General features: G+C 43.0%; 1 protein-coding gene across 1 annotated transcript in view; it reads right to left on the bottom strand.

The window, feature by feature from the left end:
* LOC138282918 (UDP-glucuronosyltransferase 3A1-like) overlaps positions 1-27,672 on the bottom strand; it is a 343,288-nt gene that overhangs the window by 202,422 nt on the left and 113,194 nt on the right. Inside the window, exon 3 of the mRNA XM_069220954.1 lies at positions 18,104-18,230. Within this exon, the coding sequence (XP_069077055.1) occupies positions 18,104-18,230 (127 nt within the window). The remainder of the gene's footprint in view (positions 1-18,103; positions 18,231-27,672) is intronic.

The following is a 27,672-nucleotide window of genomic DNA, read 5'->3' as shown; positions in this document are numbered from 1 at the left end:
TACAAAGAAAATCGTCACAGTTTTGCAAAATAAGATGTGACACTATCGAGGAATTGATTACAATTCTGGACTTGTATATCAAACACGAATTTAAGATTTTCACTAAGTGAATGTTACTACTTTGCTCCATCTACAAGGTAAAAAAAAACAAGTTAACAACAAGCATTTGCAATGCAATGGGTCTTGCGTTTGCTCGAGTTAGAAGTATTAGTGCTGTAAATTCCTAACTGGATTTTTCTTGCCACATAAATTGAAAATGAAAAGTAAAACAGTTGACATAAGCAAGCAGATTCAAAGTGCCACGATACCATGAGCACGAAGGAGAGACACAAAAAGAAAAAAAAAATGCCCAAAGTCAAACTTATCATCAAACTGTGCAACTATCTATGTAAAAGAGTCAGTGTCCAAGGCGGTAACAAAAGCGCCCCAAGGAGGGACATACGTGAAGCATTTACGAATGATGATAAAGGATTTTTGAAGGGCAAATCCATGAACAAGTGAAAGTGATGGGCATGCGGTGAGCATGGTTAAAAGCCCAAAATACTTACAACAGGTCAAAGAGCTTGTGCGCAATTTAAAAAAGAACAACCTCGTCAATTTGTTGGTGCGCACGTGCGTGGCACGAGTGCCTACACAATGATGCAGGAAACCGTGTCACAGGGCTTCTTTTTTAGCAATGTTGCACAGTATGGCTAAAATACATTGAGAAAACCAATAATTCCCAGAGTGTGTTATTGGTTTTGCCAGTGCGTGTTTTTTTTTGGTTTGGGCTCTGCAAAAGCAGGACACCTCAAAGTCTACCTACTACAGCACTATCATGATCTCTCAAAGATGTGTGTGCAGTATAGCGCCAGTGAACTACTCCACCCCTTTGTTACAAACCATATAGTGCCAAGAGGCTATCGCATCCCCATTGTTGCAGCTCTGACGCACCCATAGCGTAAACATACAGTTGTAAAGGGCAATATCACCCATACAGTGTGTACACCACACTCTAACAGTACAGACAACCCAGCTCTACAGGCCTATGACACCCCAATTTCATGAGTGAGATAGTCCCATTCAGTAACCAGGGGAACTTTTACCTATTGCACAAGCGCCTGTATCGCAGTGCACACTTTTAAGAGCAGTTTACAACTCTTTCCAGCTCTCATCGATCCATCTTTGCCCTCTTCCCTTCACCCGCCGGTAAGAAAAGGCAGGAGAGTGAGCGTCAGCTGCTAAACTCAGTGCTTTAGTTGACAGATTACAGGATAACAGGAGTGATTTTCATTGATCTGATGTCGATAATTAAAAAGCATTCAGTAAGCTGATGGCAGCACTTATTTACAGAACCACAGTGCAGCACGACTGGTGGCCACTTTACTGGCTTTGAAACTAAGAGGCCTTCGTTCCAGTCCTGGCATGTTCACTTGATCACCCTGTGTGATCTTGACCATATTACCGCCCTCCATGGGCATCCATTCCATACATCAGCGAATGAAGCTTGCTCTAAAAAAACTGCCTCAATAAGGATACTGGCGCTTTATAATTGCTTCAAATTTTGTATCACATGTATTAACGAGCATAAACAAAAGAAAACATGAGAAGAAACTGAGAAAAGATAATTTGGATAAAATTCAAAAAGGTTAGCTTTAAAAAATAAAACTTAGCAATTTTGTGCCTGCTGGCTGTGTTTTTGCCAGTCACAAGCCTTCTGTGTGCAGGACACTGGAAGTTAAAAACAGCAAATAGTACCTTGATCAAGTCGGGAGCAGCACACAGGCACGAATTAAGTTGTATCAATTAGTGCTTGATCCCTGATCCACACAGAGAAACGGAAGTGATGCCAGGCGTACCTTGATGAATTACGAGGCTGTAAAGAAGAGTGCCACGCAAACCAACAAATGGTGAGTGACAGACGGGCTCCAAGCCCTGTACTGAACATAGCAGAGTCTTGCATACGAGATGCATGCGCAAGTGCATGCACTCGCAGGCTCGACCCTAAAAAGGATATACTTAATCCTACATTTTGGTCAAAAATAGCTACAAAATCCAAGGTAGATATTACATTCAAGACATGTATAGACATTATAGTTTTTTCTCACCTTTATCCGGTGATAAAGTCAAGTTGCCTAATTTCCACCCTTTGATATCCTCTTTACTCTTAAAAATTGGGAACAGAGCACCCTGGGGGCAAGTGCCTGATACAGATGGGACAAATTCAGAACCCTTCAAACAACATTTTCCTGCTCCACCAACTGCAGCCCACTACCACCGTTCATAGCTTACTTTTGGAAGAAAATACCGATTAGATTAAGGCCCTTTCTGGTATTCAAGTGGATATATTTATTTTAAAGAGGATCAGATTTTGTCTTTTTACATGCTCTTGTTTATCACTCTTCCTGAACGAAGTTTACTGTCATTTTTACTATTTACTATGTTGTATGTCCAGCAGAGAACACATTGGGTTCACAAATGATCTCAAAGCACGCCCTTTGCAAGCAATCCTGAAGCAGGGAATAATATGACCCAGTGCTGGTGCTTTCCAGCAAGAAAACTCAGATTATTGCTAATGGCTACTGATCTAGTTGTATATGACTTAGGCTGCTCTTCCACCTTGCGATACAGAAAACACTTAAATGCTCTGGCTCAATTACGAAAACTGCTTAGTGATTCAAATGGGCTTGGAGAGCTTCATGCGTTTGCTAGAGATATGCAATCAAGATATCAGGAGCTATCAGCAGGGACCAAGCAGTGGTCCAAGGACAACACAGTTAAATGCCTGCCTGAGAAGTTTACCTGCCCTGCTCCCAATTCCAAGGGAGGATCCCAGCACTCACCACAATGTCTTCTTCCGTTTGCTAAGTCAAAAGTTTTCTTTTGGCAGCTGAGCTAGACATGGAAAAATGCTTGACAGGTTCTAACACCATGCTGCCTCTCCTTACTTTTCTCCTTGATTTTCACCTGCTGCATGTTACTCCTCTACTCACCAGTCTGGCCACTTCCATGCTAAGCCCCCTGTTCACCTAGAGTTGAACACCATGCCAATGCAGGTTCGGTAGGCCTCACCGCCATGCCTCTAAAACATGGCAGGTGCTGCTCAGCATCCCAGCCTCTCTGCCGTACTGCTCCGCAAATCCATCAGTTGCTGCAAACCCACTCACTGTCACTCACCGCTCGTCCTTCCACTCATCCACTCACACCTGCCTTCAGCTCAACAGAATAATAATGATGCTAACACTAAACCATTTAGTTTACATGAGATTTGTATCCCTAAATGGGACAGGAATGCCCGGACGTGGGTCCCGTGCTCGCCATGCCAACTGATTCAAGCTAGACTGGCTGATGAGGGGTGATACCCCAAAACCGGTTCCACTATGCTTGTTTTTGGTCTGGGGAGGACCTGGCCTTGCAGGTGGGGATGGACTATTCATCTGGGAAGCAGGGTCAAGACTGATTTGCATATGACTGGGTCCAAACTGGAATGGTGTGGTAAGAAAAAACACAATGGATTTAGGCCCAGATCTCTGACTGGGGGTGAATGTTTGCTATTGTTCAGCATTCCGTACATCACCTGTTCTTTTTGCATTTGTCACTCTAAGTGGGACGGGTGTGCCCACACTTGGGGTCAGTGCATCCCATGCCACCGGATTGAAGCTAGCCTGGCTGATGAGTGTTGATACTGGCTGTTGAGGGGTGATACTGTGAAACTAGCCCCAGGATGCTTGTTTCTGGTCCAGGGAGGAGCTGGCCTGGCAGTTTGGGCTGGGCTGTTCCCAGTGGGAGAAGGGTCAAGGCTGATTTGCATATATCCGGATCCAAACTGGAATGGCCTGGTGATGGATTCAGGACTGGAGTGAATGTTTGACATTGTTCAGCATTACGTCCATCACCTGTTCTTTTTTCAGTTGTTGGCTGAACTCCCATGAAGGAAGAATTTCTGTAGCATATAACGTCAAAAAATAGCGAGCACATAATAATTGCATCATGTGGTTGAAAGATTTTCAATCACATCTAATAAATGCCACTTATAATCTACCAATACGTGCCTTGGATGCATGCAGTCCTTTGTGTCCAACTTTATCAATTGGCTGTGGTATATAGGTTTTCCTTCTGAATCTCTCCTGGATGGTATGGTTAGCGAACAAGGATGTAAAGTATGTAAGACAGTTTAGCTATATAATATCATATCAAGAGCAACAACAGTCAAGCATAACTTTCCTCATGTGTAGCAAAAAACATTCGCATTGTCAATTTGTCAGGGAGAAAAATTGTAAAGTACATGTTGAAGCAAACTCCCAGGTAATGATGATTAAGTAAATTATTGTGAAATGCATGTATTTATGTCTTAAGCAGTGCAGATGTGGTTCAATTTGCATGGTTCTAATATTATTATTATTAGTGCATTTGTAGAGTGCATGGCTGCCCAAGGCCTTCTCAGTAAAAAAAATAAAAAATAGAATGGATCCCAGGAAAATGAAAAGAAGCCATTTCTTCAGTTTTTTAGGAAAGTGGCAGTTCGAGCTCCAAAGGGAAGCATGTTCCAGCGCTTGGGACCAAGGATTTTGAAAGATCGGCCTCCTTGCCTTTCCAGTTTCACTGAAGGGATAGCCGTGAGGCCCAGGCTGCAGGAGTGTAGCACACATTTAGGGACATAGAGAGTGACCGGATTAGTGATATAATCAGGGGGCTTCTGGGCCATCACCTTGTACATAAAAACAGTGCCTTGAACTTGACCAATTTCTCAAATAGCAGCCAATTGCACTCACACCAATGGGCAAAGTGAGGAACATACCAAGGAACATGACAAAGAAGTCTAACTGCAGCATTCTGCACTGTTTGCAGTCTATTCAAAAGGGACTTAGAGATTCCCAGGTACGTTACAATAATCCAGACATGAAGTTATTAGATGCTGCGCAACAGTTCTGTGAGCAGAGACCAGGAGAAGCCCCAGAATTATACACAAGATTTTAAGAAGCCCAAAACAAGTGGCAGACACCTTGTTGATCTGGGAGCCCATCCTGTGTTTCCTGTCCAAGCAAAAAACAATATCTTTCACAGTCTGCCTGGGGGCGGGGATAGGACCGAAAGCCTCACATCAATATGATGGACCCCAACAATGAGGTAGATTACCCACCATCAGGACCCTGGTTTTATTGCCATTCAACTTTAAGCTATTGTCTTTCACCCAGAGAGCCACTAAGCAGGGCCTCAGCTCAAGACCACTTTTATCCTTGGACAAAGACATGATTATTTGGATATAATCAGCATAAGAAAACAAGGTGATGCCAAAAGCTTTTACAATGTCTGCTGAAGGTCGAACTTAGAAATTGAAGAGCATGGGACTCAGGGAAGATCCCTTAGCAACTCTAAAAAGCAGCTTGCAAACTGAGAAGGAGGATGTGCTAGAAATCACTAGAAAGGTTCAATTTTGCAGAAAGGAGCAAAACCAATGAAGGGCACTGCCCCTAATGCTGTAATTGGCTAGCAGCTGGAGAAAAATAGCATGGGAAACAGTGTCAAATGTGGCGCTGAGATCCAGAAGGAAAAGTGCAGGTGAACCCCCAGACTCAGGCGTGGCTCTGAGATGTTCAGTGACCCCCTAGCAGAGAAGACTCCATACTATGGAAAGGGTAAAAGCCAAATTGTGGGCCATAAAGAAGATTGTTGGACTCCAAGTGAGATGAAACCTGTAAATTAATGTGTTTTTCTAATAAGTTGTTTAAAGACAGAAGAAGTGAGATGAGAAATAAGTTTTCTGGATTGACCCCATTGACAGTGTTTTGTTTTTTAATCTACACCCATTATTTAACTAGTAAAAATTATACTATATGATAATGGAATGTCCCATTAGGACCCATTCTGCCAAGGGGTGTCATCCCTTTGTTCCACACCTTCTAACCATACATCCCAACACAATTAGGCTGGTATAGTTTAACTATTCACACCCCCCAAGGGGGAACCATACCTGTTCCATTATACACTGATTCAAAATGTATCTAAGTCTTAAACCTTCTTTGACCATTATCCTATAAGTTAATACCAACTTAAATCACTGGCATTATCCTTACAGTACTTTCTGTTAAGTATTTATATACCACTCAATTACTTGTTTATACACCTCATGCACAAGTATTATTAGTGCACCCAAATGCTTCACTCTGCTGCTGTAAAGCCAATGTGTTGTGGCCGAGGAGCCACAATAAAATCTACACAAGAGATACCGAATGGTAAGGCAGTATATTCTTTTTATCCAAATCAGCCTCAATTTGCTGTAAAGTCACATCGTCAATGATCTTTTGAATGTGGATTTGTTTGAACTCAGATGAGGAAGTTTATTGGATCTAATACCCTTTCTATAGTCCGATCAGCCATGGGTAACATTAGCAGTTTTTCTTGCATTATATTTTTAGGGACTTCGGAAAACGAAGTCTTCCTGAATCAGGTGAGAACCATTAGCACCAGGCAGGAAAAGTCGAGATAGTCCTGACAAATGACCCCAGAAACATTGGGCTTGTTGATAGGGCTGAAACATGTTGACTTACTACTGGGGCCTCTAGGAACATTGCAGTCCTAAAGATACTAATGACACATTTTTAGTGAGACCTTTGGTACCCTCTAACAAAGGAAATGTTTGGGGTATTTTTAATTATTATATCTGGATCCCTGCTTTTATCCAGTTGATATTTTATCTAAGCTCTCCCAAGAGTTTTGTTTGAGTCCGCCCTGGTAGTATCATCTTACCAGGGTGTGGATAGACTGCTGATGATTAAGCATGCCACTATTAGTGGGTGAGGCGGCTACTCCAATTCTTGGAAGAATCCATAGGTCTACTAGAGTTTAGGTGAAGAGACAAAGTTGTAAGATAAGTATCCTTATTGGTTTAACCCTCATGGTTGTGCCTCCTCTGGCCTAGCTGCTTTTATGTGTGTTTTTGTGCTATTGGGGAGAGCGCAGCTAGGCATCTTTCTCTCACTCTCTTTATTGGGTTGGCAGTATCTTGGGAATAGAATATGTTCAGCCCTCCCCCGTTGCCCAGTAGGGGGTTTTCAATGACAATCCACTGTGGTTGTTCCAAAGTGAGGTAAAGAATGAAACGTATGTGAGACAGCCGAAATACCAACCAATAGTATTCTGGGTGAGGCAGCATGAGACCCCACCATTTAGAACTGACATGTAATTTTCCATTTTCAGTCAGGGTTTTATCCCCCACCAGGGAAACAAGTTTAGCATATGAGAGAGGTCTGTAAATATATTTTGGAAGCGTAAGAGGGAACAGTGCAAAGATGTAATATAACCTAGAGGCCACATTAATTTTAAAAACTTTGACCTTACCACATAGAGACAGATTAAGGGCTATCTGTCTGTTCATATCATGTTGGAGCTTTGTCAAAAGGGGCATAAGTTGTCTACCATGATGTCAGTAAGGCCCGGGCTCAATATGATGCCTAAGTATTTTAAGTTAGTTGGTTTCCACTTGATGGTGAAACAGCCCAAAGTAGCTCTGTTGGTGGAACTGGTTAAAGGCATAACTGTATTTCCCTCAGCTAATGAGATATCTTGTGAAGGTAGAAAATTGGGAAATTGGAGTTGTGAGGTGGGTTAAATATTCCGTCAGGGCCAGAAGAATGTTGTCCACATAAAGTAATGCTTTCAATCCACCCAGTAGGGTATGGATGCCTCAGATAGTGTCACAGAGCTGGATGGCTATGGCTAGTGGTTCTAGGGCTAGGGCAAAAAGGAGAGGTGAAAGTGTGCAGCCCTGCCTCGTTACCCTCGCTATGTCAAAGGATTGACACATGTGACCACTGCAGGAAATCAGCTGCTGAGGGGGAGGTGTGAAGCCATCTGACTTTAGATAAGAACTCCAGTGCTATCCCTATGGTGGTCAGAAACCGAAAGACATATCCCCACTCCTGATCAAAGGCCTTTTTGGCATCAAGAAAGATCAGAACCTTGTTAATTTCCATCAGTCCACACCTGCCACAGCAAGGGTTCATAGATGGGAGGTGTGAGAAAAGGCCTCTTTTTGACATGCATACCCTCCACATTTTGCCCGGTACGTGATGTAGCCTAGAAGGTGTTAGTGCTCAGGGCCCCTGCTAACCAGGTTCTCTGGGCCTGAGCTCTTTCCCAAAACTGCTGTGATGCATTGGCTCAATTGGAGACACCTTTAGCTGCCGCCATAAGTCCATAGTAAATGGTAATTAGGTACCATGGGCAGGGGGTGCTAAAGGTAGGCCCCTGAGGGCTGCAGCACTGATTGTCCCACCCTCCATGGCCATGCATTCAGAGGCATCCAGCACTGCTATTGCAGGCTGAGTGTCCTGATGCAACCCTAAAATGCAAACTCGACATGGCACACTGCCTGTGTGCCCTGTCCACTGCACACTGCATGCAATATAAGCAAGTCACCCGTCTGGCAGGCCTTCCAGCCCTAAGGCAGGGTGCACTATAATGTATGTGAGGGCATAGCTACATGAGCAATATGCCCCCACTGAGTCCTTGCCAAACCTTGGACGTAGTGAGTGAACAGAGCAGCCATTTTAAATGAATGTGCTGGGCACTGGTCAGTACAAGTTTCCCAGCTACATGATGGCCACTCTGAACCCTCGGTTGTTTGGTATCAAACAACTCAGAATGATACATCCAAGCTGATACCTGTGTTGGAGCTATTAAAAAATGTACCCAGGGGGTCGCCTTAGAGGTGCCTCCTGCAAAAGCTAACTACTACCTCCAGACACAAGACTGCATTCCTGGGGTAAGGGCCTCTGCATTCTGGGATTCAGAACAAAGCCCTTCCTGGGTGGAGGTGCCAACTTCCCCTCCCTCAGGAATGTGCACTATCCTGCCGGCGAGCTTCAAAAAGGCATACCCCTGTGAAACTCGGCCACCAGGCCTGCTGCTAGGAGCAGATGTCCGCTCCCGTTACAAACCCCCACTTTTGACAGGAGAAACGGTGGGAAACTCAAACAAAGGATAGGAGTAGTGGCCCTACCTGGCATGCACCGCCCCTAAGGTGTTGCATGTGTGGTGGACAGTCCATTTCATTTTCCTTCATCTTGGATGGAAGGACAATAGCCAATCAGGTGTGGGAAAGTGACCTCTGCCCACTGGAAGTGGTCCTTTAGTGGGTGTAGCCACCCTAAGGTAGATGACTCATTAGTCACTACCAGGTTTCCTCTAAAACGCCCACTAAATAAAGTATTTAGTGGGCATCCCTACACCAAGGATTCGATTTGACAGACAGAAGAAGACCAGCAACAAGAAGATCTAAAGGCATGAGAAATGTGGACCTGCTGCACAAAGAAAAGGTGCCAAACCCTGCCTGCTGAACCCAGGACCAGACAATCGCTGTTGAGGAGCTGCTGGACTACTGGACAACTCTAAAGAACTCCAGAGGACCTCTAGGCTTTGCAAATTGCCAGCGAACTCCCTTCAGAGTGGAGGTACCACTCTTAATCCAAAAGGAACCAACAAGTCAGTGAGGCCCACTTCACTGACCCAACGCTAAATCCAGAACCAGATGCTGCAGCTAGACAAAACTTCACACCAACAACGCAAGGACAAACCCTGCCAGTGTACTAAGATTGGTAGCATTGTGCCCTCCAGCAGCTGAACCACATCAATACCCTGGGTATTGGTCACCTAGCTTTGGACATCCCAAAAAACAGCCCACCCCGGACTGCAGGATTACACTTAGAGAACGATACTTCCAAAACAACCAAGAATAACATACAGCAAAACAGCTTTGGTAGAAGATCATTTGGTACAAAGTTACATGCAAAAAGCCCCTAGCACGAATTTGAACTGGTTGAGACATAGTCAACAGGGCTTTTGGAGATGCCAAAGAAGTAAAGCCTGCTCTTATGGACATAATGCATGTGAATTTCAGTCTATGACTGGAAAGACGTTTACTGTTTCAAGTAATGCCATGTGACCTGCTTGCTCTTTTTAAATCACTTTCAAGAATGCTTATGGTGGTCAGCAGAAGGCTTAGATGTCGAAATTCGTTACCATTTCCATCAGCTAATGCACGTTTTTTTGAATTTCTACTTAATGAAATAAAACATTCTTGTGGTGGAAACACTCACACAACAGACCTGGTGGTGCTGCCATTTCTTTTCTGCAGCCTGTTTGGAAGTACAGTGCTATGGCGTATTACTGAAGGGATGTTATTGTGGATGAGGCAAAGGGAGTTAAGCCAATTGTTTTATATATATATATATGTGTGTTATTTATATTGTTAGTTATTGTTTTATATATATATGTGTGTTATTGTGTGTTAATAAAAAAACATAGAAATGGGGCTAAACTTACCTGTTAATTTTACCATGCATGCTTTTACCACAGGAATATAAGTATTTATAAGTAAGAATAAATGTGTTTTACACACCCACACTCATATATATATATATGTATGCATGTATGTGTGTGCGTGGATATGTATGAAAAAGGGTTCATACTCACCTGTACAATACTTACATTTTTGTGGTAAAGGCATACATGTGGTACAAAAATTCATTGTAAAGACTTTTGTGAAGACCCTGTTGTGGTCCCAGCATTGTTGTAAAGGTGACTGAACACCAAGGTACATTTGAAATATGAACTTGGCAGCAGAGTTCGGAATAACTTGCAGGTACCTGATGGAAGCCTTGCCTGCCCCAAATAGAGAATGTTTCCATAACCCAGTCTTGATAGAATCAAGACCTAGATAATTGTCCTCTGAGCTCAAAAGGGGAGCATCCAGATATTTTTAGTCAGCCGTTTTAAGATCAAAATACATGTGGAGGCTACCTTGGCAATTTGAGTTTTCATCAAAAGTTTATCATCTAGCCAAAACATGGAGTCTGGCACAGGGATGGCACCAAAGGGCTCAGGCCAGGGTTAGGGGTCCCATAACAGGAGATTCTTACCCATCACCTCAGCCTTATATCCATTCAACTTTAATTAGTTGATGTTCATCCAGGTGGAAAGCTTAGCAAGAAAATAGTTCACGGCATCAGAGCAGTGGCCCTGAGCAGATGACAAAGAAAAAAATGACCTGAGTGTCATTTGCATAGGAAAACAGGGTCAAGCCACAGGCTTCCATTATATCAGCAAGAGGACAGACATAGATGTTAAATATCATTGAGCTTAAGTGCAATCCCTGAGACACTCCAGAAGTAAGAGATTAAGACCTTGACATAGAACTGAAAGCAAAGACTTGGAAGGTTCAATCCTGCAAGAACAAAGTCATCTAGGGCAAAGCTGTCCATTGTAGACCCAGGTTCTCCAGCCTTTCTAGAAGAATGGTGTGGGATACCATATTAAATGCCACGCTTACGTCAAGTAGGATAAGAGCAACAATTCTACCATTATCCAGAAACCACCTAAGATGTTCAGTGAATCCCAGAAGGGTGGATTTCATAATGTATCCTACTTTGAAGCCGAACTATGAGCGATAGAGAAAAAATTTTGAATCCACAAAGGCAGATAACTGCAAGTTGGCATGCTTTTCCAATATTTTTGAGAACTGGGGAAGCATTGAAAGCGGTCTGAAATTAGACCAACTGGAGGAATCCAGATTGGGCTTCTTTAGCTGGAGCAAGACCATAGTGTGCTTCCATTCCTCTACTTGCAAAGAGGAGTTTAGGAAGGTTATTAGAATTTGTGTTAGTTCTGGGCCAAGGTTTCTGATTTTGGCAAGAGGAAGAGGGTCTTGAGGAGAACCAGACTTGATGGAATGCAAAAAAGTATGAAAAGGTTATTCAGAGGAGCAAATGAGACCAGGCTTTGTGTAGCTTGCAGGGTGCTGGTATTCTCCACATTGCAACTCGAACATTCAATGGGTAGGGTGGTGCCGGGGGATTTGCCATTCATCAGGGATTTGGTCATCAAAGCAGCCGTGAGAGAGTGTTGAATGTTTGTCACTTTTTTACAAAAAAGTGTGCCAGTTCTTCACATTGTGGCTGTGACAGCGAGGGGGGGGCTAAATTACATTGCTGGGGTCATAAAGTTCTTTGACTACTTTAAAAAGCATAGGATTTTCACCAGGACATTTCCAGATGTTTACACCACTTTTAATCCCTGCAGAGGATCTCATTAAAACAGGGGGCTGGAGGATGATGCCTGGCTGAGGAGAAAGATTTAGCAGGCAGGATTGCATCCATAGAGTCCCGGATTCAGATTTCAACCATAGGTTGATCTAGATTGACAAACTGCACTAGACTCAATTGGATGTCCAAGAGTCAAGAATTAAAGGAGGAAAGATCTAGCTTGGACCAATTTCTGGACAGAGTAGAAGGTCCAGCAGTAGGGGACAATGAGTGTGTCAGAATGGATGAAGGAATGGCGTGGTGGTCAGATCAAAGTAGTGTTGGAGTGTGACCTTTAAAATTAATATTAACATGAAAAGCTTGCAATATATTGTGTAATGAAGCTGAATAAAAAATGTGTTAATGAAGAAATTAATGCACGCGTCTAAAATGTGCCCACGGGGAGTGGCTACCAATGTATACGAAGACTAATGAAACTTATTAATGATGAATTAATAATGTACTAATGTATGAATTTGTATTAGCATATTATAATTAGAGTCATGAAATAAGGTTTTGCTATATTAATCACTAGACCTTAGTTAGCGAGGGTATCCGAACTATCTAATGATAATTGTAATTGTCTGTCTGCCTTTTCTTTCTAGGTACCAACTGCTCTTTTGATAGAGGCTGTAGTTAGATGTTTTCCAAATTCGTGTTGCAAAATTGTTTTGCATGAAGCCCAACATACTAATGTTAATTCGAGGTTAGTTAAGGTGTTCACTAGTATCTGGCGCAAATACACAAATGACTGGGTTCTTGCTTTGATGAATCTTGCACCACTGAGACTTTGCTAAGCTGTTTCTTACTAATGATGTGTTAATGCTGAACGTATATTCTCTATACATTTGATAAATTGTGTTCTAATTACAAGGTTTGAAGGAATACTAATGAGATTGATTGCTAATGAGATTAACGGAGATTATATTAGATTGTAACTAATAGGGAAATAAATATTCTAACTCTTAACTAAATTGGTGTGGTTATTCATGACTGAAAGGTCATGGTGTGTTAGCTTTATTGATCCTTATTAAATGTTATTGACTAACTTGTTGATTAGGTATTGTGAATATTGATTGAGTTATTGATATATTGATTTGTGATGCCAAAAAGATATCTTGTGCTGGGAAGTCCCTGAACGTGGTCAAAAGGTTCATCTGCCTAGGCGTGTCCCCTTGTAAGTTTACTTATCAAGGTTCTGATGCGCTAACCGTAGCAGGATAGGAGGATCAGTAATAAGGCCCTTAACCTTCAAGGGTATAGGATCAAGTAGATGTAGGCCTTGTGTGTTGGGGCGGAGATGATTACACCAAGATTCAAGGCACTGAGGTCCTCTATTAATGCAGAGCCAAAAATACAAGTGGCATCCTCAAAGATGTTTATTTAGATCCCCAAGCATCGCAAAGTTGGCATATTTAAGAACATAGGGAGAGAGCAAGCCAGGTACCATACAGCAATAATTGCAAAGCATAGTCAGCATAGCTAGGAGAGCGGTAAATCAGAGCACCGGATACAGTGAAAGTATGAGAAAGGCAGAGAGTAAAAAACAGGGCTTCACAGGCAGGGATAGGGAATTTATGTATTTTACATTGATATTTCTCTTTAAAAACAATAGCAATCCCGCCTCCTGTCTTATCATTGCGATCACCTCCAACAATATAATAGTTCAGGGCTAGAGCAGCAATAATGTATAATATTACAAACATTTAAAGTGCACACGGTGCCCTGGTAATTGATAAAACATATTTTTCTTACTTACAATCTCACTGCATAACAGATAAAGATTTCTAAAAAAAGAGACATCATGTAGCCTTTTGTACAGATTGAGAGAATACCTTTTTATATCACTGAAGATCCTCACGTGACTGCTGCAATTAGTTATTTATTTTCTCATCCCTGCTTTTAAATTCTTTGGCTGTCAGAAATACACATCTCTTGGATGTTTTGACAGCATGAATAATACATTTCTGCAACATGCTTGGAGTTTTCCTTTTGAATTTCATTGCTGGGCTAATGGCAATCTTGCTTTCATTAGCTCATCTTCATGCACAAATTATATAGGACCCTCCATTGCAATGCCAACATATGCAAGGTGTTTGCAACCCTTTGAAGCTTTGCCTTGCTTATAATTTCTTGCGCCACCTGCTTTTGTCATCCTCTCTTATCACATTCTGTCTTAAATAACAGTAGCTATGTAATTAGAAAAAAACATTCTTGTTGTAGGATAGCTCAAGGCTCGTATTTATCCTCTTCGGGTGAAAGTATTTAAAAGTGTTTCTTGATCAATACACAATTTGATCCATTCAATATGCTCATAAAAATTATAACTCACAGTGAGATATCATTTACCTCTGCGGCCTAGACATTTGCCTTTAAAACAGCCCTCCCCTCCTCTGAGGTTCAACGTTTTCTTCAAGTTAATTTTTAACTAGTTATGTTGATCTGTTGCACACTGTGTTCTATGTCTCAAACACGACTGGCATTACACAAGTTTTCAAAATTATTGGATCTGGTTATTGAGTGGCTTCAGGATTATTTTTTTGTAATTGACCCTTCTTTTTTACTTTATTCTTGTTTGCACGCCTCTTTGGTGAAATATCAACAACCACTCTCATTGTGGGGTGCCCAATTTTAATGTTTGCTTTACTGAAGCGCATAAGATCCAAATAACCACCCTATTTGACTATCTCGGAGTTGAAGAACTGCTAATTAAGCCTGGGCTACACTGGACTTTGTTTTTGCAGACTCCTTGTTTGGTACCTATGGCTTGTAATGTTTTGAAGTATGATCTTCAACAGTACCCTGAAACAACAAGCTGTGCTTCCTGATAGTTGCTGGGAATTAACAATCAGGAAGCATATTTTGCAAAGAATCTTCACATGTGATAACATGTGCCAACTTGTGCGGGAGTGAAAATCTCACCTTTTTCGGGTTCATTAACTGTCACTTCATGAAGTACTTCACCTGTTGCAGCTGCAAACCTCTAATGCTGCATTAAGTATTGATTGCAGATGTACACAATATGTTTGTTTTATTATTGTCTAATAGTGCATCATTTATCCAAATACCTGTAGTCAAGTGATTTCTAATGTGTAACAGAATTTTGTGAATGTACGACTAAATCCATATGCTAACTCTTGAAGTTTACATGAATAATGTAAAGTTCAAGAATTAGCATATTCATTCTAAAGAGGTCTGCTCCTTTCAAAAATAATCAGAAAAGTGTATTTATACCTGGTAGAAAATATTCAGCTTCGTGGGAAAGCTGAGCTGAAAAGGTATCAAAGGAAGGCCATGGCTCCTCAGAGCCAGGAGGTCCTTATGAGTTAAGGAATGCCATAAGTGAGACAGAGAGTGACCTTCAAGTACAGCAACTAACTAAATAACAATCCTGTTGTTCAACTAAGCTCTGCAGGATACAGACTTCCTAAGAAACTTAAAAGGGCAAGGTTGGTGCTAAGAAAGCTTTGATACCGGCTAGTAGGAAGAAATTGGTTAGAAGCACTAAATTATTATTTCATACAATTACTTATTTAATAACATCATAATATTGGAATTATTTTTAATATTTTTCCTAGAAATCACTTTCACTGTCACTGTTGTGTTCATTTTTACAGTTACATCTATACACCTTATCTACTATTGATTGGGGCATTAATTTTAATAAAGTATTTAAAAATGTGGATTTCTTGTGTGTGTTCATCTATGACAGTGGTCTTCCAAATTTTTAATGACGTGACCCCCCCCCCCCCCCCCCCGGGTCCTTCCAGAATTTTTCATAAATATTGTATTAATTTGGCAATGTTTAAATATGTCTAAACTTATTTAAACATTGCCGTTAAATTCTGTTACTTTTTTAAACATGGAATCAAATACATGATTGCCAAACATACTATTCTGGTCAGGCAGGCTTTACTAACCTGTAAAAGTATTGAAAGTGTCATTACTAGAAATAAGGGAACAGGTTTTGAAGAATATTTGGAGTTCTTCCTTTTTGATAAATACTCCCAGCTTAGTAATAAATAACAACAGATGTTAGTGATGGCCCATTACAGAGCGGCTTAGTGCCATTAATTTTCCCCTTAAAACAAAGCACTCTTATCAGTATAAAGCTTCTTTTGGCCAGAGTCTGGCACCTAGCGGGATCACTTGAGGCCCCTCTTTGGAGGCCCACTCACAGCTTGAATATACTTGATCTACGGTGAAAGGAATAATACAACAAATAATCCTGTTGTCTTGAAGGACAGATTGTTGCCCCGAATGCACAATCCTCATGTAATGCCCAGGGGGTCCGTGGGTTACAGCCTGCCAGGTTCACTAGCTCAAATTGGTAAGATGGCTAACCCTACGCTTTAACAGTGGGTTTAGCGTTACCAAGAACTAGGCTGTTCCATGGACTGGTGTATGAGTAGCCTCTGCTACCCACCCTTAACCTGTTCCATCAGTTCAAAATGTAGGATTTAGTTTTGATCATTCTCTCTCCCTATCTAAAATGATAAATAAAGTTACCATCATAATGCCTTTTTACATGAAAATATTTACTGAGATGTGTCCTCTTCTTTGACTAACTAATTGTAAAACATTAGTCACAGCTATTATTTTTTTCAGGCTAAGTTATAGAAATTATTTGAAATTGCCTCACTCTGATTGTAATAGATTACAAGAAATGCAAATAACTATGGTGACGTCTCTAGTATTGGGTTGTATAATCTATGCTACCACATATTAAATCACTGAACTGGCTCCTAATAATTTTAAAGTCAAAATATAATAATTTGTGTCCAGTTCGTAGGGCAGATAATGATCAAGGTTATTTTAATCTGAAAGCTAAATTAAGGCTACATCAAGAGTAAACTCTTGACTTTTCAGTGATAGGATAGTAGGTATTCCATATGCAAAGAGTATTACTGTCTTTATCCCGTTACCTATGTCATTGAGCATACTTATAGATGGGGACAGCTTGCCCCTTCTTATTGTGACCGTCTGTCTATGCGTATCCCTTGCCACGTGTTCTTCCCTTCTGAAGCTCTCTCTCCACTGGAGAGTGTGTAGTGTGTCTACCACCAAGTTGGCTGTCACTTGAGTTGGGATGCTACACACAGCTCCACACAAGAGGTGAAACATCGTGCCTCCATATACAAGACAGTATTCACATAAGGATCTTCTGAACAACAGACTACTAAATGAAGAAGTCAAACTCATTTTACTCGCCTTACATATTTTTCTTCACATGTGAGGACTTATTGAAGGGAAAGGACAGCACCTTTAATTCCAAGTTCCTCCATTCTAATAGATCATGCTGGTAGCAATACAACTCCTTCCTGAACTGGTCATGAAATCACCTTAAAAGGGAATCTCATCTCATGCTTTCTGGTTAGATGGCAACGCACAGCCCTAAACACTACTGTCATAATATCATACAAATCATCTGATTTTCACACTGGGAACTCATATACTCAGGATATTTTCGCACACCGATGACAGTATGCATCTGTAAACCCTTCCCCAGTACTAGTTACTCTATTACATCAAGGAACCACATCACCCACATTCATAGAAAAGTGCATCTATATATCAGCATGCAGCACTGGTCATCTTATCATCACAAGGGGGAACCTCACCTCACACATTTATGGCAGACTGCATGTTTGCAGCAACATGCTTCATTGATCATCTCATCGTCACCTGGAATTCCATCTAATATATGCAGCATAGACTGTTTCTATAGACCTTATTCTCGCACATGGATCCTAACTGGACATGTCAAAATGTTGATGAGCTCAGTGAGCATATGCACGCTTTCCACCACCACAAATCCCTCGCTAAAATAGTTATCACAATTCTGCTAGATATCTAACATGCTATCACCCTGTGCCTCTTGATGCGTATTTGTCAATGCTGTAACATCATCTATAAAATCCAGTAGTAATTATTTTCTACAGGTATGCACCAGTGGATCATAAATACAGGCAAGTAAGAATACTTTGGTTTATATAACATTTTAAATATTATGTCCATTGCAGATTTTGACTGTGCCTCTGTACCTTCCCTCTATAAATGTGATTTCAAGCTCTGCAAATAATTCTTTGAATGCTGTTTCAAATTCTTCTCCAGACGACCAAGTCATAATTTTGTAGCTGCTGGCCAATTTGCAATCTTGTTCGCCTACACCTAAAAAACAGAAAGTAATCAAAATTTGGAAGAACGAATCCTCAAATGATAATAAAATAGCAATATAATTTGCAATTCTAAAAGTTAATATTTTGCACCATAAATAAATTACGTATCACCAGGCTTTAAGGGGAGACTCCTGCTACAATCAATCATGTTATACTAAGTTTAACTCTGCGCAAAAATGATCCATCAGTGAAGAACAGCATGGGCTCCAAGCTGTAAGAAATATCAAAGTAAAGGGGAGAAACCTGCAGCTGTGTACTATAGTATATATCCACAGCAGTATTCAATAGCAGAACAGTATGAATTTGTCCCATTAATCAACATGAGGAAAATAAAGGCAGAATTGTACTGAACGGGTACAGTGAACAGTCAATATAATATTCTTCAGCTAGTTTAGTTGAGCGTCGGTTTTCCAGATCGTTGCCCAGTTGTTCCACAAGGTTAGTGTTTAACAGGCAGTCCATGGATCTGGCCTCCACCCAATGTTCAGTGGTACTCTGCTGTGCTCTGTGCCAGTGTATCTGGCAGGGCTTTGGGTCTGTTCACCTCTTGCCAGCCTTGGTCCATGACTTGCAGGGTGCAGCATAGTCAAAGTGTTCTGTGGCTATTAGGGTGCCTGCTAGGCCAAGCTTCAGGTGGGCGTTTTCTGCTCAGTCTGCTTTTTGGAATCTCTTTTTTCTTGATATGGGAATTTATTAAGCCCACTGTAAGGTAGGCAAAGAAAGATTATTCTGTAGAAGCTTCCTAAGCTAAAATGAAGCCCTGGTCCTGCTGCTACACTGCTAACTTTCTTCCTCCTGAAGGAGGCCTTCCTGGAATTTCATTATAAAAGGAGCTGTGAATCTGCCAGTACTGTGCCTCAAAACAGTCAGGAAGTGTTTTTTTTTTTTTTTACCTCGGGTCATATTTTTATCTTTTTTGTTTTTATAATGGTTTCTGCAGAATTTATCTTCTTCTGAAGACCTTTTCTCCAAATTATTAGAGATTCTGTTCAGGTGACATATTGATTGTTTCTGCCTTGACTTTTTCTGCACACCTTTCAAGCCCCTGTTCTTGCTATGAAATAGTTTTTTCCCGTTGACTTTCTCCCATGAAAGGCACTCTCATCAAAACACCTGTTTTCACCATTTTATTTTTTTTGTTGTGAAGCAAACTGGTAAAGAAAGGAGCCACCCATCTTCAGACGATCAACAAATTGATGTTAGGCACGTCCTCTTTGATGGGAGCATTAGTCATGTCGCACTGCATGGGGGAGTTGTAGGTGCTGATAGAATTAGGTTTTGTTGAGGTCATAGTTGACTTGAAGGGTCTGGAATTCTTTCACACGTGTACCCTGCCAGACATCCCCCAGTTTGGAGATTCTGATGAGATCTCAAAGTACAAAGCCCTCCTGGTAGGTACTGAGAAGAAGCCTTTGAGAAGTGTCCAGAATGGGCTTTTTATTCCATCTCATCCAGCAGGGGGCCGATCACTAGCTTAAGTTAACTGTTTTAGTTGCTTCAAAATATCAACACAGGAGAGGATCCCTGTACCTTAATCCAGTACGTTTTTCTTCCCCATAAGAGACATTTCTTTATGAAATTATTGATTTACATGTCCCCCACACAGCCATTCAACACCAGGATTTGTGAGGCCTAGTAGAATAGCGGGGGATCTGCCATGTTCCAACCCACCAGCGTAAGTGGACAGAGTAAATTAATCAAATTTGATATGTGAAGACCAATTCACCCATGTGAAGGAGCGCGCTTTGTCCCACAGGTCTATCGAACGAGCTCTGAGGGTTAAGCAGGTAACAGCTCTGTGTTAGATACAAAATTCTTGGCAGAACCAGCATTTTTCAAAAGGCTATTCTCCCTACTCTAATGAGAGGAATTTTGTCCCATTTGCTCAAATCTTTAAATGTTTGGGTGAGCACTGAGGAGTGGTTTAGGCTCCATGTGAGCTCAGGTTCTAATACTATGTTTATCCTGAAGTATTTGGCACTGACTCTATGAATTCTAAGGCAGGATTGCCATGCAACCACCTCCATGCCATCCCTGATGGGGATGAGAAGTGATTTTGTCTAAATAACCCTCAGGCAGGAGCCTTTTCCATATAGCTCTAAAATCTTAAATAGTCAGGGTCCAGTGTCAGGGGGGACCCCAAAGAGCGAGAACATTGTCTTCGAAAAGTGCAATGCAGTTCTCAAGATTACCCTCCCATTGAAATCACCACACCTGTGCATCGCATCTGGCCCATGCCACCAGTGGTTCCAATGCCAAAGTGAAAAAAGACAGGGGGCCCTGCCTGGTCCTCAACAAATTGGAAATGAGGGTGGTACACTTTCACTTGGGACTGAGACTGGGCATAACATACTTTATCAAGGGATAAGAAGAGGTCCTAGTACCACACATGTCAGCACTCAACAGAGATAATCAAATGCTTTTTCAAACTTTATAATCATGAGGGCCATTGGTGTAACAAATTCCCCTCGATCTCCAAGGGACCCCTTTTTGCACACTAACCTCGCCAGAGAGTCCAAAGGGGTGCCCTCCATGTACTTTGCAGGGGGCCCACTCAAGTTTCATTACAAAACTGATGAGGGCCACATTATCCCGTAGTATCTGAGCCTGCGTCAATACGACATGCACTCTGTGGATACTATGTCCGGTGCTGCAATAGGAGATAAAGCTACATTGAACCTGAGAGGTGATCACCGTCTTTATCCTTTTGGCCAGGATTTTGGTGCAGATCTTTGTACTAGTCAGGGAGACCAGGTTAAAGGAGTGGCAATGCTCTCGTAAGCTTCCTGGCTCATGGATGACGACTACTGCTTCTAGGCCAAGTTTGGGTGGGAACCAGCCCGTGTCTTCAGCTTCCTGATGTACATATTATAGGTTGGGAGAGAGGAACCATTTACATTTCCAGAAATATTCGAGTGGAAATCCATCAGATCCTGTTGTCTTGCTTAGCTACATGTCATTAATGGCTCCCTCAATTGCTTCGTCTGTGAAAGGTTGCTGCATCCTCATCTCTATCTGCTGCGGCCATTGTCACCAAAGAGAAGATCGTCCACAAGAGTGGTGGCTCTCTGACATTCAGATCACTCTTGTCTTGCGCAAAAGATTTGTAAGAGGCAAACACAGATATTTTTGCCACAGCTCAGTCCACCTTTCTCCCATCTGGGACTGTTATGCTAGGGAGCACCAGGGATGGCAACATCCATGGTTGCAGGCAAATAGAGCAATTTGCCAGACTTGTCCCCCATTTCATAGACCTCTTTGTTTGAGGCCACACACCATTGCCTGGTTTCAACTAGATAGTTCTGTCCTAATGAGGGCTTATCAGACTCCAGCAGACACTGGATAACTTGTTAATTGTTGTTGAGGCTTTTTCGCTGAAGCCTAATAACTCTAGTATCCAGTTTTGATGCAATTCGATTTTTCTCCCTCTCCTTTCTAGGAAGCCTCAGCCCTGCCACACAGCATGACTTTGCACCATAGTGTCCCCTTGAGATTCCACTGAGACTTCATAAGGTTCACAGTATGCCTTTAACTCCTGGCATAGAAATTGCTAATAATGCATATCGTTGTGATACCACACATTTAGCAGCTACAATGGGTGGTCTCCTGTGCTGCGGCCCCCATTTTTTGACTGTCGTGGTGTGACTGGATGTTTCCCAGGACAGGGTATCTGCAGCTGTCGGACACAGCACATCTGTAGCTAGCAGAATAGAGGTAATCCAGACATGGATTCTAGACATGGTTTCTATAGGGTGCTGAAGTATGGATATATTCCCTGGCTGGGGGTCCATTCCCCACCAGACATCACACAGTCCTAAGGAGGTTGAAAAGTCTGCTAGTACTGCATCACCTCTTAGTTTTATGGCTCTCATGCCCACTGACTCAACGGTGGGTTCATGACTGCACTGAAATCTCTACCTATGACAGTATTGTCAGTGGTAGTGTAGAACCTAAAACAGTGAGGTAATTTTGGGTGGATTCGGAAAGCTGTGGGGGTGGAATTAATGCCCTGATAAAATTGTAGTGCTTTCTTTCAATCTAATCTTTATTGATACAAATCTGTCTTGTGTATTGAGTGAATGCCAAGGGAAGGGATCTATGTAGCAGTATTGCCATGCCCGTATACCCTTTAGTATTCTCTGCATGGAACACTGTTGTTTCTGAATCTGCCTTAGAAAGAGTGAGATGAGTTTCTTTAAGGAGGGGCACTGCGCGTGCCAGGACTAAGCACAGATGGTATTCGTTAGGAAATCTTATGCTTGGGCATCTGTAAATCTTGAACTTCAAAGAATGTGATCACATTCAGTAAAGGAGCAACATGGCAAACAAACAACTAACAGGTCTGTAGTTTCTGACTTTCCCCAACCACCCACAACCCCATACTTTGACCCCCGAAGCATATGTCGGCCTAACTAACCCCATCTAACACTAGGAACTGGCTTTTATTGCAAAGGTCAGGCCTACCCTGCAAGGGAGGATAACATGTTGCTGGCATTGTGGGCAATATAAGAAATATAAGAAATACAGGGGGTGAGTGAGGTGGCAGATCTGCCAGGTAATTCAGTCCAATATGTAGTGTGTAACACTTTTATGGACAACTGGGTCAACTCTAGCCTTGGGAATGGGCTCACTCAAATAAGTCGGACTCTGGGGTAAAGGGAGGTCACATGATTAGGCAACTGTTGCTTGCTTTCCACCTCGTGGGAGTTGCTCTGAAAGTCTAGCATCTCCTTTAAGGACCCTTTCTGTTGACACAAGTGTCACCTCCTCAATGGCTTTCCTACACCAGGACGCTACTCATCTCCCTCCTTGGGTATTCTCCACAGCAAGATGTTTCAGGTGTCTTTTTAAATCCTTATCTCTGCCAAACAGTCCAAAGCTGTTTCAGGTGAGTCAAAGAAGAAGGACTAAGACTCATTGATGACTTCATATCTGTAAGGAAACATCAGCATGTACTTCAAGTTCATGATCCAAGTGCAGTCGGGGAAGACCATGATCAGGACAGACTGGTTTGACAGCTTTTCTGTAGCTCTTGCACCTTTGAGTATTGCATCTCTGTCTCTGTATTATAATATGTTGATGGTAAGGGGGCAAGTTTGGTGCTCAAAGGGCATTTGTTTTGTCAGTGACCTGTGGGCTACTCTAGAATGAAGCAGGGTGGTAGCTTGTCCAATGGCAACCAGGAAGTAGTCAATTGTTCCTGGAACTTCTCAGGATTCTGCCCCTCTGCTCCTCCTGTGAAGCAAATGAATCAGAGGTTTTTCCTCCTTGCTCTGTTTCAGGCATCTTTGGTAGGCTGCTCCAGGGATATGGACACTGCAGTGAGGCAGGATACTGTGGATTTCAGGTCCTTGAATGTGTCCTCCAATTATTTGAAATGATACTCAGACTGGGAGACTCTGTCAATGAAACTGGGAGAACTGGTTGGCGGAGTGCAATCTCTACTCCCATGTCACCAATTCAGGTCTTAAGCGCCTTAGGGAAGGCTTGAATTGCTTGTAGGATCGTATCTGTGCAAGATGGCAGAGACAATTGTTGACATAGGGATGCAACTGTGTCTGGTTTAGGCATACCCACTGGTAGGGTGGTGTATGTATCCATTTTCATTTGCTGCTGTAAGAGGCAGGCCTATCTCTACTCATGGTGGAAAAGCCTTCAGCTCTCACATCTTCTAGTCACTCAGCTGGGTCCGTGGGCTCTCAGGGGGAGAATCAGTTGTGATCTTGCCTCAAAACTCCACACTATAGAGCTCCCATAAGGAGTTGCGACACAGTAGAAAATAGATAGGCATGATGGGTTGGGAAGAGCCCTTCTGATGCACCATGGATTTAAAGACAGTAGGTCCGGGTCATATTAGTAAGTGCATGGCAGTTACTTCTTTAATCATTGTGATGCTCCTTGTGCTGACAAGTTACTGAAATGCTTCCCCAGACACTGGTTACCTACATCGCATCAGATCGGTCGTGTCCATGTGATTAGTATTGCGTCAACTCACAGCCTGCTTTGGTCATAAACTGCTGCCAATTCACCATACTTGCGCTGCAGAATCGTAGTGCTCCACAGTTAGCGTGAGCAGCCAGGGCTGGTCCCCATACAATCAGTTTCAACACGCCCTAAATCCAGGGGGGTCCAAAGTAAAATGCACTCTTCCCCTACTCCAGCAAAACCTCTGAATCCATGGCAGTTCTTTTCCAACCAGGTTGCCGTCTCAAGTGTCAGGATTAGCGGCAGAAGGGAAACACAGCCATGAGGAGCTTCTGCCTTCAGTGCCTCCACATGAAATGGGCTCATGGCACCCCCACTGCAGGTCTGTATGCAACCAAAGCAGGCCACGTTATAGGAAAGGCAGGTCCGCCAGGATAACAAGTCTGCTCTGGTTCCAGGGAGATTCAAATAGGGAATCTTCCTCGCCATGGAGAGCAGCTCCAGTGGCGGAAGGTAGGCCCCAATCAGGCCTCCCATACCACTTTAGTGAATGGCCCTTCTTGCTGGGTGCTGGTCTCTGCTTCAGAAGAGAGCACCATCCAGCCACAGGTCAAATATTGAAGGCCCAGTAGGAGGGTACGGCTTGTCTTCCAAAAGCTGTGACTCGTCTGATAGGTTTTCAGGGGTGTTTTGAGTGTCAGGCAAGAGTTAGGGCCCAGCTCACAGGCTAATGTCCTTTGCTGACCACATAACTTGGGCGTGCAGGCCCAGGGGTCTTCCTCCTGCTGCTACCTCACCAATTTGAGATAATTTCCCCATGGTATGTGAGCCTTACAGCTCTATCTCCTGGTGGAAGAAGGTGTTGTCTTGTATGGCCATCAACAGGCTATGGAAGATTATTAGGGAAGTCAGATGAAGCGTTCAAGAGTGCGGCTACCACCTTGACTTCCTAGAAGACATCCAAATGAGACCACTTAGTGGAGGGGATGATAGATTTCTTGCTCCACTCTCTACCAAGGTCCAGGCTGAGCAGGGGTTGTCAATGCCAGGGATGGAGTTAGTTGTGTCACTACAAAATACCTGCTAACTTCATGGGAAAACCAAAACATCACTTAGCTGGCCGCTCATAGGGCCCTGTTGTTCCAGATAAATGCCCCAAACTGCTTTTGGTTGACCTTTAATATTTCAGTCAGGAATTTAACAGGAAGAATTCTGGCCACAGGGTAATCAAAGTATAAAATTCATCTTGAGGCAAATAACCCTTCTGATCAAGAGGAACTCTAATTTGTCTCATCTATAGAACCCCTTGAACAGGATGTCTAATAGGATTCAAATACTGATCTCATCTTCTTAGCAATTACTGATTGTGACCATTCCAACCCACTTCGCTGCAAGGCCTCTTGACTATTTCTTCAATGGTGTCCCCTCCCATACCACTGAAAGTTTATTTCTTAAAGTACACTAAATAAGATTAAAGCAATTTCATGACAAATATTCCGAAAAAACAGAACAGTACTTTAGTTTAAATCATGGGGAATCTCGTTCAGTGTTATGGCATACAGCCCCAAGGACTCCTAAACTCCTTTCTCCAGTTAATTTACATGTAAATTTCACTAAACTATTGTTGGTTAAAAAAGTGAACAGGCAAAATGGAACTTAGTGCATTTCTGTTTAAATGTCATGCCGGTTACACTTAAACAAAAATGTACAAATTTGCGCAAAGGAAGATGAAGGTATTACAGACACCTTTTATGTCTGTACAGCCCGGAAAAATAAAGTTACAACATATACAACATTCAAACTAGTTGGACTGATGAATATTGGATATGTATGCCCTCATTACAAACCTGGCGGTAAATCCTGCTTACCGCCGTGCTGACAGCCGTCAAGATACCGTGGCCGTGGCGGAATGCCACTACCGGTATTACGACCCACATCTAGAAATCCGCCACAATACAGACACCCACACAAGTCCGCCACACCAAAGGTCAGTGATAAACTGGCGATACCAAAACCTACACCGTCACGCCAACAGAACTACCCCCACACTATCACGACCCACGAATCAACGCATCGGTCATTCAACCACGGTAATCCATTGGCGGTACACACCACCGCACTCAAAATACACACACACTAACAATACTACACCACATTGGACAATTCAAAATACACACACCTGATACACCCACACACACCACACCCACACACCCACAACACTTTAAAACACACACCCACAATACCCACAAACCCTTACAATGACCCGTTTTGAAGAGGCCCAGAGAGAGAGATAATCAAACACAACGCCAGCCTCCACAGGCACACAACACCATCACTCATACAACATCCACGCACCTCACACAACACACCCCACACACATCATAACAGACAGCACCACACACATCACCCACACCACATCATGGCACCGCAAAGACACCCCAGGTTCTCTGAGGAGGAGGTCAGAGTCATGGTGGAGGAAATCGTCCTGGTAGAGTCACAGCTATTCGGATCACAGGTGTAGCAGACCTCCATTGCAAGGAAGATGGATCTATGGCGGAGAATTATCGACAGGGTCAACGCAGTGGGACAGCATCCAAGAACACAGGATGACATCAGGAAGAGGTGGAACGACCTACGGGGAAGGTGCGTTCCGTGGTATCCAGACACCAGGTAGCTGTACAGAGGACTGGCGGTGGAACCCCACCTCCTCCCCCACAACTAACAACATGGGAGGAGCAAGTCTTGGCAATCATGCATTCTGAGGGCCTCGCAGGAGTAGCAGGAGGACTGGACTCTGGTAAGTCATATCTTTAATACTTTCACCCTCCCTACCTGCATGCCATCACAAACTCTTACCCCTACCCTCACACCCAACACTCCACAGATACCCCACTATCACAACACACACATACCAATCCCAAGCCCTGCATGTCACACCAATGCATGGACACCCATCACCAAAGCATGTCCAGTACAGAAACACACCCAGGCCCCAAAATTAACAATCACACAAGGCCAAAGACAAAAAGCCAAGCACAGGAGTAGAGGGTAACTCACACATTGGACAAGAGGGCACACACAGATACAATAACTATGCATTTACCCCAACAGGACCCCTACCCAACGTCACCGGACAGGAGGTGCCAGACATATCCAGTCCCCCCACAGAAGAGGCCCACAGTGACGACAGCAGCTCAGCACGCCTGGATCAAGATGACCAGCCCGGCCCATCAGGGACCTCGGGACAGTCGTTCCCCTGCCACAGGCACAAACCACCACTGAACCTCCCCCTCAGGAAACACCACCACAGCACCCACCCAGCGAGCCCATGCCACTGTCCCCAGGATACGTCAAGCAGCAGTGTGTCCACCACTACAGGGACCCAAGGCAACCCCACTAACCCAAGACAATCAGGGACCTGGGGTCAGTGGCAGTGAGCACATGGTTCATGGGACGGAGGCACAGGACAACAGGGAAGCTGGGAGGACTGCTGTGCGACAGATGGAGGA

Source organism: Pleurodeles waltl, chromosome 1_1 (assembly GCF_031143425.1).
Source record: "Pleurodeles waltl isolate 20211129_DDA chromosome 1_1, aPleWal1.hap1.20221129, whole genome shotgun sequence".
In the NCBI taxonomy this organism is placed as follows: Eukaryota; Metazoa; Chordata; class Amphibia; order Caudata; family Salamandridae; genus Pleurodeles; species Pleurodeles waltl.
Note: the sequence above shows the minus strand (reverse complement) of the source record. Positions and strands in the feature narration are given on the sequence as shown.